The sequence below is a fragment of the Ictalurus punctatus genome, chromosome 22 (assembly GCF_001660625.3).
Source record: "Ictalurus punctatus breed USDA103 chromosome 22, Coco_2.0, whole genome shotgun sequence".
NCBI classification, from domain to species: Eukaryota; Metazoa; Chordata; class Actinopteri; order Siluriformes; family Ictaluridae; genus Ictalurus; species Ictalurus punctatus.
In genome coordinates this window covers 5331978-5345514 of record NC_030437.2, presented here as the reverse complement: position 1 = coordinate 5345514, position 13537 = coordinate 5331978, and the positions used below count along the sequence as shown (strand labels likewise).

Here is a 13537-nt window from a genome sequence, read left to right as displayed (position 1 = left end):
TCAACTGGTAGAGTATGGTATATTTATGGTATCGTGACAACTCTGACTACCATTGAATATTATCTGGCGTGATAGCTTTGAGAGAAAACAGGGATGAGATACAACAGATCCTGTAGATATCACTGATCTCCATCACTCTTCTGTCACGTAGTACGGCTCAGTCTAGTGGGGCTTACTGATATGTCACTGCCTGTTCAGTTATAATACATGCAGGCCCACGCTATAGATTTATGGATGCACTGCAGCAGCCAGTATTTATAATAAAAAATTAGAGGAAAATTGCTAAACGTCGGAAGAATTTCCCACTTTTTGATATGTGAAAAAGACCTTGATTCCTAACGTGAAAAAGTCGTTTTAAACCATCAAGGTCTCAAAGACACATCCAGAAAATAATGTGCTGAACAATAATTGATATATCAATGTTTTGATATATCAGGTTCTGTTTTAGGCCCACTGCTCTTTACTTTATATATGCCACCCCTAGGTCAAATTATTCGTAAACATGGAATTAGCTTCCACTGTTATGCTGATGAGACACAGCTGTATGTTTCAGCGAAGCCCTTAGACAGACAGCAGCTTAGTAAAGTTGAGGATTGTGTAAAGGACATTAGACGTTGGATGTTAATTAACTTCCTTCTACTTAATTCTGATAAAACAGAAATACTTTTATTAGGCCCACGTGTAGCTAGAAGTAATCTTTCTGATCACATGGTTACTCTGGATGGTCTTTCCGTTTCATCATGTGCAGCAGTTAAAGACCTTGGAGTGATTATTGACTCCAGCCTATCATTTGATGCTCATGTAGATAATATTACTAGGACAGCCTTCTTTCATCTCAGAAATATTTCTAAAATAAGAAAAATATTGTCACTACATGATGCGGAAATACTAGTTCATGCATTCGTCACCTCTAGATTAGATTACTGTAATGCCATACTGTCTGGATGTTCCAGTAGGAATATAAATAAGCTCCAATTAGTCCAGAATGCAGCTGCTAGAGTCCTAACTAGAACTAGAAGATACGACCAAATCACACCGATATTATCAATACTGCACTGGCTCCCAGTAAAATCTCGCATTAATTATAAAATACTCTTATTAACCTATAAAGCACTAAATGGTCTCGCGCCACAATATCTAAGCGACCTTTTGGTTTTATATGATCCGCCACGCCTACTTAGGTCAAAAGATGCAGGCTATCTGATGGTACCTCGAATAGTGAAGGCTACAGCAGGGGGAAGAGCTTTCTCTTATAGAGCCCCACAGTTATGGAACAGTCTTCCTATTAGTGTTCGGGACTCAGACACAGTCTCAGTGTTTAAGTCTAAGCTTAAAACATATTTGTTTACTCAAGCCTACCCTGACTAGATTCTGTTCTACTACTTCACAGTCATAATTATCTTTTTTCTCCCTCTCTCCTTTCGCCGAGCCCCACACGAATTTATGGAGATACTGGAGATCCAGATCCTTTCTGCCTCTGGATGGAGCTCAAATCTTCTCTAATTCCAGACTGCTGGGACTACGGCTGCTCCTAACGCCATACAGACTTCATATAAATCCATAATGAACTTTTTCACACTAACTGTTGTTACCCAGATGAGGATGGGTTCCCTTCTGAGTTGGTTCCTCTCAAGGTTTCTTCCTCTTAAAACATCTTAGGGAGTTTTTCCTTGCCACCGTCGCCACTCAGTGGCTTGCTCAGTTGGGATAAATTCACACCTTTAATATCTGTATACCGTGTTGATATTTCTGTAAAGCTGCTTTGAGACAATGTCAATTGTAAAAAGCGCTATACAAATAAAATTGAATTGAATTTAATGTTTTATGACATCCCTAATTATAACCCAGGTAACAAGAAATTCAAAAATCAACAATAAAGTTGAACAAATAAAGCTGATTAAAGTTATTACAATGATAATTATAATGAGTGATAATGAGTCTTTATTGGTCGCATTACAGCACAGTGAAATTCTTTTCTTCACATATCCCAGCATGCCAGGAAGCTGGGGTCAGAGCACAGGGTCAGCCATGATACGGCACCCCTGGAGCAGAGTGTGTTAAGGGACTTGCTCAAGGGCCCAACTTGGCTTGAACCCCAAACCTTCCCTCTAAGCCACCACTGCCCAATAGCATTTATTACAATTACAATACAGTTCTTTGCCATTTTTAATATTCAAGTAAATACTTTTTTTAGGAGTAAAATTTCATGTTTTTTGATAGAAAATATTATTTCATTTCTTGTTTCAAAGATGACACTATTTCAAACATTTTTTCCCCCAAAAGCTGTTTGCATGCAAATTTTCAATAATGTGTCAAATGCATCGTAATGTACATTCACATTACATTTTAAGATGAAATACATGGCACCCATTTGTGTCTTTAAAGGCTGGTATCAGTGCTGTTGTTGGGAAACCAAAAACTTCTTTGTGGCTGTTCTGCCTGTCCTTCCTCAATGACAACATTATTCCATTAAACGTTGGATAATAATGGATTGTAAACAAAGGCTACTCCAACACTGGATTACACATTAACTGAAATGCAAACAAAGTGCATACACAATTCGTGATACAAGTGCAATTGAAACTTGTAACCCACAAATTAGCTGAATTTTAAGCTTTTTATTTGGTTAATCTGGCAATGTCAGTAATATTAAGTAAGTAACATAATGAAACTGATATAGCTAGGTCAGCAAGACTTGATTAGTAGTACAATGGTATCCATATATATTCCCACCTATACACACACACACACACACCACAGTTCCACCATTCATCACAGATGAAACTAAATATGAACAATAGATGAAGTAAGCTCTGATATTCTACTAAGGTGGTAAAACACCAGATGCCTGGTGAGCACAAGTAAGAATATTTTCACAAATGTTTAAGTATTGGTAAAATGAGTGATATGATTCAGAGAGCCACAAAGACAGATGAATTAAAACAGAAGGAACTGAGCGAAAGAAAGAAAAGAAAAAGAAAGAAAAGAAAGCTCCTCTCTATACACCCTGTATGGATCTTTCTATTCTTGCCCTTAGTAAAAAAATTTATATGCTTGGCCTACCTGTTCTTCTCGTCCTTTCATTTGCAAGTCCAAATGACAGACCCTCCGTGTAACGTGCATATCCTCTGATACAGCCTTGTATAAGGCTACCTGGTTACATACAGTTTATTCTAGATCTTTATCAGCTTAATTCAACAAATGCCTCTACACCAATGGCTCTCAAACTGGGGGCTGTGGGCGTGTTAATAAATTAAATCAATTATACACAGTACACTAAGAAACACACCAAACACAGACGCATATACACACACAAACACACATTATAAATATATATATTTATTTGTGTGTGTGTGTGTGTGTGTGTGTGTGTGTGTGTGTGTGTGTGTATAAAACTAATGGATGCACATAAAACACTAATAATTAAACTACAGTCCTAAATGAATAATATATATTCTGTTGTGTTTCTGTGTGTACTGGGTTCTTTTCAGTCTTAAACAATTGGACAAACAATTGTTTAAAGTTTTAGTCTTAAGTTTATATTTGTAACACTCAGTTTGTGGATATTATTTTAAATAAACAAACCAAAAAAAGGGTACTGAACTTTGCCCCCATCTGATTAATCGAATAAATTATCGGCCAACTAATCGATTCTGAAAATAATCGTTAATCGCAGCCCTAGTAGTAATGTATATTTAGTATAATCTCTGGAATAGATCGTTTTGTAAGTGCTGGCAGACTGCACTGTGTATGCTGCTCAGATAAGTTAGTTGGTTCAGCTTCTACTGCCAGTAGCAACACAGTGGCTCCATGGTGCTGCCGTACGGGTGTCCATGGAAACCAAGCTCCTACAGGAAGCATGTGAGATTAGGGGAGGTGGCTGATGAGATCTCTTCAGAGAAAAGGAGTACACAGTCAGCATACAGAATAAGGACAAGAACGTTCTTCTGAGAGAACATCCTGAGATAACACATTAATGGGCTTGACTCTTAGTTTTCAATGCCTAGAATCAGCGAATCAACACTTTTTGAATCGAGTTTTACACATTCATCAAAAGATTGCAGATTTATCACTCAGATGAAAACACAAGTTATGCCATGAGGCCAACAGCATAATGTGAGGTAAAGAGATCGTCTACTTGAGAGGATGTTTTTGCGGTGGTATCTGGCATTTCCATCAGTGTGCCATAGAGTGCATAACACTGAAACTTGTTGCTTAAGCTCATCATCAAATTTTATCATTTTTATTAATTAGTTGTTGCATTCCTAGCATTTTGCCAATATGTCCACGAGTATCCTGCATAAGAGCCAAAGAAGGATTTTGAAAAAGCCCATTTTAATTTTTTTTTTTGTAAATCAAGCATGATACTAAAATTGATCACATGGTGAGACAGTGATTTACCCTCCAAATAATATATTTCCTTAATGTGCTGGGTAAAAAGCCATTTTAATAAATCATAATAAATAAACGGATACACTTTAACCTATACCACTCTTAAAGGCACAGAAAAAAACAGCCTGTTGAATTCTAAGAGATAAAGAGAAATTGGAAGACGATCCTGTAAAAATGAAATATGACTGTTTTTGGTACATAAAACCGTACATTATAGCAGTGGATGTGGATGTTCAGGGGGAAATGTAAAATATGAGCATTGACAGTAATCTGACCTCAGGAGCTATGAATCAACAACACAATCAACTGAGTCACTGTGCCTGTAATAAATAACTGCCTGCACATAAATTATGAATTGAGAATAAGTACAGAAAGTAGCAATGGAAGACAGAGGATATTTCATACAGACAGAGGTCACACCATATGATTTTCAGCTCATATTTTTTTCTCTTTTGGCCAAAAACCGAAAGTGCCATTTTCGATGGCCCGAAATTTCGGTGCATCCCTAATTGAAACCGAATACCTGTACTCTTACTCAAATAAATTTACATGAGAAAAAAACTAAAACATACCTTACTCTTTTCATTTTGACCTTCAAAGTACTTGTAAAAGTCCTCAAATGTCATGAGATATTTTTCTTGCCCAGTTGCTACACTAATTAGTTGTGTACTCACATACTTAAATCACATTTTTAAAAACATTCAATCAAATTCATATCAATATCAAATGAAACTGCACACAACTTTGCTAATTTGACCTTGAGCTAGTGTACTCATCTGCTGAATTAACCAATAATTCATAAAGGAGGTTTCCGTTGCCTCCCATGTAAAACCAAATCACAATTCCCCCCAAAAAAAGCTTGTTGAGGAAAGTTAGCTTTAAATTTGGCAAATGAGCGAACGACTTTTGTTTTTGTTGTCAACACCACCTCAGTAATTCCAACTTAACATTACTATTAGATAACCAGCAAAACAAATTTAGGTTTGTCCTAGTTAGTAGAATATTTATAAATTCTATTTATAATATTTATAAAATATTTCATAAGATGAAGATAGACAACACTGAATGTACTGTTAAATATTGATCTGTTTCTTTATTTTTTTTTCCCCCTCTTAAATACTTGAGCAACTGTTTAAATATAGATACATTTTACTTTCACCCAAGTATATTTTGGGTCCATACTTCTACTCAAGTATGATTTTGACATGGTACCCATACTTTTCCACCCTTTCCATCCATATGACAACTATAGAGGAGCACATAAAAGGGTTAAAGTTTTAGAACTTATACTTTTTGTTAATAAATTGTTTTCAATGTAAATGTCTCAAAATGTCTCGGCGGCTGTGGCTCAGGTGGTAGAGCAGGTTGTCTACTAATCGTACGGTTGGCAGTTCGATTCCCGGCCCGCATGCCGAAGTGTCCTTGGGCAAGACACTGAACCCCAAGTTGCTCTCGATGGCAAGTTAGCACCTTGCATGACAGCTCAGCTACCATGGGTGTGTGAATGGGTGAATGAGACACAGTGTAAAGCACTTTAGAAACGCTAAGGTTAAAAAAAAGCGCTATATAAGTGCAGACCAAAATGGCATTTTCTTGATGATCACACCAGATGTTATTTCATGAAACTATTTCCATTAGTGAATTATGAAAGAACTATAAATGTAAGTGCATTACAATTTTGGTTCTTAATGCAAAACACTTTAGAAATTATGGCAAAATTAAAATATTATACATATATGATTTTGTCATAATAACATACATTCAGCCAAAACCCTCTTCGTTTCACGTACGAGTACAGCTAAAAAGATCTCATTTACCAACAAACATCACTGAGAAAGACTGTGCAAAACAATTTTGTGCAATTGCAATTTTGACAATGCAAGCACAAAAAACTCAGCAAGTTGCACTGCAAATGTTGAAAAAAAAAGCCACTGTAAAATCAAGCATTTTTGGCCACAACAATCACAAAAACCTCAGCAAAATCCTGTATATGACAGATATATACAAGAACAAGAATCTACGGGTGTCATGGGCACGGACTCTACCAAACTGGACAGCTGAAGATTGAAAAATAAATAAATAAATAAATAAATAAATAAATAAATAAATAACACTTCTACTGTCCAGTTTCGGTATATATTCATGGCTGACAGGAGTGGAACCTGATAGTCTTCTGCCATTGTAGCCCATCCACATCAAGGTGGAATGTTTTGTACATGTTGAGATACTTTTCTGCTTACCAGGGCTGTAAAGAGTGATTATTTGAGTTACTATATCCACCCTGGCAGCTGAAATCAATCTGGCCATTTTCCTCTGACCTCTCTGATCGACAAGCCATTTTCATACACAGAACTGTTGCTGATGTTTTTTGTACCATTCTGTGTAAACTCTATGTGTGAAAATCCCAAGGAGATCAGCAGTTTCTCAAATACTCAAACCAGCCCATCTGGCACCAACAAACATACAATGGTTAAAGTCACAGAGATCACAGTTTTCTGATGTTAATGTGGACATCCACTGAAGCCCTTGACCCAAAGAAGAAAGAAACCACTGGCGTACTATCAACCAGACACGGAACAGGTCGACTAAGGAAAACAGCAGCAGTTGATGACAAACATTGTGAGAGAAAAACAAAAAAACAACAGTTAGTGACATCAACAACAACCTTTACAGGGCAGGGGTGAAGGGATCACAATTTGAAGAAGATTTCAAGAGCAGAAATATAGAGGCCATACCTCAAGATGCAAACCGTTCAACAGCAACAATCATCAGAAAGCCAGATTGGAATTCGTAAAGAAGTACAGAGATGAACCACAAAAATTCAGGAACCAAGATGCACCTCTACCAAAGTGATGGAAAGGCCAAAATGTAGAGAAAGGAAGCATCTGCTCATGATCCAAAACATACAAGCTCTTTGGTCAAGCATGGTGGAGGTAGTGCCATGGCTTGGGCTTGCATGGCTGCTTCTGGAACAGGCTCACTAATCTTTATTGATGGTGTAACTCATGATGGTAGCAGCCAAATGAATTCAGAAGTCTACAGAAACATTCTGTCTGCCAATATACAGAGAAATGCATCCAAATTAATCTGGAGGAACTTCATCATGCAGCAAGACAACAATCCAAAACACACTGCTGACTCAACAAAGGACTTCATCAGGGGGGAAAGGTGGAAGGTTTTAGGGTGGCCAAGTCAATCACCAAACCTAACCCCAATCGAGCAGCATTTCACCTCCTGAAAACGAGACTGAACGGTGAAACCACCCGAAACAAACACCTGAACGATGCTGCGGTAAAATCCTGCTAAAGCATCAAAAAACAAGACACCAACATTTAATAGTGATGTCAGTGGATCACTGGCTTGATCAAGTTATCGCAGGAAAGAGATATTCTTATATATATTAAGTGTTATTTACTTTCAATCACTTCAAGACTTATCTGCTCACCCTAAGAAAAGGGTGGTCTCATTCAAAAAGGTTCTATGTTTTAATGTTGTTTAACACATCTCGATGTAAACAGCAGGAAATAAAACCTAAACTCTTGACTCATATCCGTCTTTTGATCTCAAACCCAAACATCTTCGGTGTATAGCACAAACAAATAAACTGGCCTCGCCGTTCCAATAGCTTTGAGCGGACTGCACACACACCCACATACAGAAATATATAAAACGAGCTCATCTTGTGAGACATGACAAAAAAAATATATCAAGTATTAATAGTTGTGGTGCCAAAAATTTTAAAATAAGTATTTTCCATAATAAATAATGTTATTGTTCTTTGGTTTATATATATAAATAAAAATTTGGGGGGGAAGTCACGAGAACCGATACTTCGGTACTAACGTTCTTAAAATATGATGGTACTTGTTTTTCTGCAGTAGTGTACGTACCATTGGTAATGAAGGTACCGTGATTGCAATTTTTCCGGAACTGATGGGGGCAGCAAATACGCATAAGTGTTTTAGTCGGTCCACAAGAGGTAAAGAAGAAGAACGCCTACAAGCACATGGGATAAACTACAGAAGATTAGCGCTGCCCCGACTCGTTGAGCGGAAAGGTGGTATGGAATATGTAAATACTTCGCATTCGAGGCGGATGACAACAAACATATAATTGATGCTCTGAAGCCTGTTTGTTTCTGTAACCGATGCTATCATTCACTTCAGACGAAGCGAGGAAACACCTGGAATTTGGTGAAGCACCTGAGAGACGGCCTTATATCATATTTGTTTGAGGCAGCTGCATTATAGCCGTGAAACCAGCTAACATTATGCTTCATGTAATGTTTGCAATAGCCTGTTTTTTGTTAATGGCGCTAACGCATTGCAGTGTTATAAACTACCTCCTAATGTGCCACCATCAGCCCGTGTCCTGTCAGCAACATGTAGCCTAATGTCACTAATAATTACTTAAATTGTTAATTGGTTTTAATAAATCTTTTTGACCTGCCACCATATCAGTGAATTTAAACTAATGCTTGCATTCAGAGTATAAGGGGTGTTTGTGTGTGTGCATGTTTAGGAGAGCACCTCCACTCACTGTCTAACAGTGTTTGATCAGTGAAATCTCTCTCTCTCTCTTTTTGCCAGTATCAGCCAGAGGAGGATGTCCTCCAGGAGTTCATTTTCATACCACACTGTGGTATCGGTACCGACTACTAGATTTTGTATTGTGACATCTCTTTATATTATATATATGCTATATCTACAGAGCAATCACATGTTTATTCTCATTATATCATTTTCCTCAATGGAAGGTTCTAGAACCAGGACTCTAGATCTGATTCATGGGCCACCTTGTTTCTGAACAGACTGTTTGTTTAACCAGGAGGACATGAACAATACAGAATAAACAGGCTCAAGAGTGAGGTCTCTACAACAAGCTTGAATAGGTTGAAGCTTCCAAGTGCAAATATCTTTCACATCAGCAAGAACGTCTGTTTGAACCGTTTTCCTTTAAGGTAGAGATGAAAACTGGTTAAATGCTAGCCCGTGCATCACCACCACCTCTCCCAGGTGTGCAGTAAGCGGCTGGAGCCAGTCTGGCGTGATGGCTCTAAACAGCGCGATGTTACGGGATAAATCTATAAAAACGGGTTAAGCATGAAACAACACAACCTAAGGCGATATATTAGGCTACAGCTAATAGGTCGTGATTATACGAGCGACGAAGCAACATTGTATCCGTTCCAGTGCATAATGATCGGCGCAGTGACGGAAGTTTCTCAAGCAGGTGCCGCGGCCTCACGACGGAATGTCGCCATAAACAAGTCCGACCGGTTTCATCACAATCACCTGTCACACAGTTCTGTCCAACAACCTCATAGAAAAACAAAATGGGTACGTGGAGTATAACCTTGCCTTTTTTCTTTTAAAACAATGTGACTCCACACGCTAGCGCTTTATTATAATTGACCGGAATCATGGCGTCCGTTCTCACCTAGACACCTAGGTTCCTTAACAATGACAGCCTTCTGTGGGACACGACATCGCACATTTCAGCCTAGTGTTTGTTGAACATGTGCACCACTTGCATCTAAGCCGTCGTTATTATTATGATGAATAAAGTCTCTCATTCAGACCGTTGTACGGCTGGATCACGCTTACCTGCTGCTTGTCGAAGCGCTCCCTTTCGTCTCCTAAACTAGTTTCCGTCAGTTTACTCTTCACCCGTGATGGCACCTGCCGTATCGAGTTCATCCTTCACTGCAGACCAAAATCCTTCCTCCACGAATCTTACGCCGACGTGAGAATTCCTAGATTACAGTTTGACAACGAAGCAGGTGTAATTTCGCCTATATAATTGATCGTGAGTAAGGAATCGTCTCTGATCGTGTCCTGGCTTCAGAAATGATGTCCGTGAACTTCTCGGTTTGAAATCTGTCCCTGCAATCAAAACGCTCGGCCTGATTGTGCACCTCAGCTCTCTTACCCAGAGAACCGCAGGGTGACAGCCCACACCAGAGACGTGCTCCAGTGCGTCACACGTGAGGCTTAAAACCACGCCCACTGCCGCGTCGTTTCAGGAAGTAGAAAGCGACTATAAAGCATGCGAGTGCGATTCTTTCAAGTTATTTTTGTCGTTGGTTTTGTTATCCCCTTGTTGACAAACGAACCAGAAGTACCAGAAGCAACTCTGATTCGGGTGTGAAAGCAATCTAAGGCAGCTGCAGTACACAAAATGCACACAATGAACATCTGATCAATGGGAATGGAATTTAGTCCAGTGATCCTTGATAAGGTATTCCTCATTAGAACCTGAAAGAAAAAAAACCCTATAGTGGACCTGGCAGAAGAAGAACTCTAACGTTGTGGAAGTAGTAATGGGAAATTACTACTCAGGACATTCATTATTCAGATTACAAATTGATCCAATGAAACTGAACTAACGTGTGTATGGTATACACCGTTAAAATGAGTTTTAAAATACAGTGTCTTGTGTACACTGCAGAGTTCATTATAGGCTAGCATTGGGATGAACAGGTCAGACCTGTTTAATTTGAGATTTTTGCATACCAGGCATATATTAAAAAGAAAAAAGTGAAACTTTTTTTGAAACTAAATTTTTCAACTTTAAGCAACAGAGTTCAAGTGGAAAAACATTCGTCGGAAAAATAAAAGGAGAAAGGCAACACTTAGAAAAAGCTGTGTGTGCGCACAAAAGTATTATAAATAGTACTTTGTTAAAGCAACTTTTGTTTGTAATACAGCACTCACTCTTTATGTTAAGAGTGTGAAATTAGAACATCTTGATTTGGCGGTTTTATTCCACTCTTCCTTGCAAACTGCTCTAGATCTATCAAATTGGTGGGGGGGGCTCCTCTGTACAGTCCTCTTCAAGACATTCAACAGGATTTAGATCTGACTAGAGCCCCAGTCCCAGCTGAAGAGAAGCAGCCATATAGCATGACGCTTCCACCACCATGCTTCATTGTGGGTGTGGTGTTTTTTGAGTGATAAGCTGTCTTGTTTTTGCAACAAACATATTATTATGCTTGTTGATGACAGGTGTATGATAATTACTTTTGAGCATAAGTTTGAATGTGATTGGTTAATTCTGGGTCACAGCCACATGTCCCATTATAAAAGGGTGTACATACTTATGCAACCAGGTTATTCTAATTTTTCTTGTGACAAGAGAGATTTAATATAATAAAATATATGTTTAATATTTTTTTTTAAAGGTATGCATCAATATAGTACAAAACATACAACAATTGAAAATATTTAGAATGTAGTGGAAGTAGAAGTGATTGATATACACTTGGATAATGAGTGGAATTAAGCTTAATAGCAGACATACACCATGAGTGTAGACAGCTGTTTAGATTTTATTATATGAAATGGGCAAAAGAGTGGATCTTCTTACCATACTAATTTAGCTAAACTACCTTGCAGACACTTAAGAAAGTATACAGAGATACTTTATAGTTATGGTCTGATGGTGTCTCTTTGGTGATTCTGATCCGTGAAGTGACTTCAGCTGTTGCATTAGTGAAGGATCACAGAGTCCTCATTGTGGTACAATTCAGCAGAGATTGTGCTGAATGCCTAGCCATAGCATTGCATCTGCTTCTAAAGGAATCATGGAGGAAGGCTTATGATGCTGTGTGGACAGTCTTCAGCAGGAATTGAACCAAAGGTCCAGCCTTTGTTGAGTCAGTTTGTCCAGGGAATATGGACAAGGCCTTTTTGACTCAGTGTGCACAATCGCTATCTTCATTGAAGGTCTAAAGTTTTCCTGCGTCTGTGTCATGCAACAGTGGAGACTTGGCTGATATCGAGAGGAATCAGCCAGAATTAATGAAAACATGACTCTGAAGTTTGGGCAGCTGTGGCTCAGGTGGTAGAGCAGGTTGTCCACTAATCGCTGGGTTGGTTGTTAGCACGTGCCTCCACGTGCCGAAGTGTCCTTGATCAAGACACTGAATCCTAAGTTGCCTCTGATGGTAGGCCAGTGCCTTGCACATGTGTCTGTGTGTGTGTGTGTGTGTGTGTGTGTGTGAGAATGGGTGAATGAGAAACAGTGTAAAGTGCTTTATTGAATTGCTGAGGTTAAAAGGCGCTATATACAATACATGCAGACCATTTACCATTTTAATTTGATGATCCAGATGGAATTCTAATGCCCAACTCACACATATGTGTGAGTTTCTGATCTTTATACTGAGGTGTGATGAGGTGAGTCTGGGTTCCTGCCTCTCCTCATTTAGTGGTGCTGAGTGGTCCTGTTTTAATAGTTACTGTAGTGTCTTGTGTTGTTTGCACACATTTGCACGTGCACTTTATGTAGAAATGTGTAGGTCTTATTTAGTTCTGTGTCATCTCATGTGGATAGTGTGGTGTTTTATGTAGTACCATGGTCCTGGAGGAACGTTGTTTCGTTTCACTGTGTACTGTACCAGCTGTATATGGTTGAAATGAGAGTAAAGCCACATGACTTGACTTGGTTTTTGTCAAACCTGCCATTTTAACATGCATGTGCAGACTTTTAATATCCACTGTACATTGGGGTAATTGGAAATAAAGCAGCTAACATAGCCAAATGGCACTGAAAAAGAACATAGTATACACACTGTAAAGCCAGATTTAGTTTTAATTAAACTTTTGAGTGGTCATTAATTATTCTTTCATGTTTGGTAAGAAAACATTGTCAATACTGAATCAGTTTAGTTGTTTGCAGTATTGAGCTGAAACATCCAGTGCAATGATCATGTTAAGCAGAGATAACTTACTATGTTACATTTCTGAAAGACCAGGGAGGGCCCCATTCAAACAGGTCTGAGCACTTTGAGTGCTGAGTCCTGTGTGAAGAGTCCGCTCGTCCTGGCAGCCGCATGCTAAAGCTGTGGGTTCCACTAAGTGGAAAGATGAGTGTGTAAAGGAACCATCTGTAGCTATCTTTCTGGGAAAATCGATTACCCAAAAGGCCGGGCCGGTTAGCTAAAGGAACTTCCTGACGTTAGGTTTTTTTTTGTTCGGTTCACAGTTTAGCTATAACGTTAGCATCACTGATGTATTTTATATATATATATATATATATATATATATATATATATATATATATATATATATATATATATATATATATACATATATACATATATATATATATTAGATAGATAGATAGATAGATAGATAGATAG

At 38.4% G+C, this 13537-nt stretch overlaps 1 protein-coding gene across 2 annotated transcripts in view; it reads right to left on the bottom strand.

Annotated features, from left to right (window-relative positions):
* Positions 1-10349, bottom strand: part of hip1rb (huntingtin interacting protein 1 related b) — a 68548-nt gene extending 58199 nt beyond the window's left edge. Inside the window, exon 1 of one of the 2 annotated variants that reach the window (XM_017452176.3) lies at positions 9999-10349. In XM_017452176.3, coding sequence (XP_017307665.1) covers positions 9999-10091 — 93 coding nt within the window. In that variant the 5' untranslated portion in view covers positions 10092-10349. Of the gene's footprint in view, positions 1-3063; positions 3156-9998 lie in introns of those variants that run through there. The other variant, XM_017452177.3, reaches the window with a different exon arrangement.
* Between the last annotated feature and the right edge of the window lie 3188 nt (positions 10350-13537).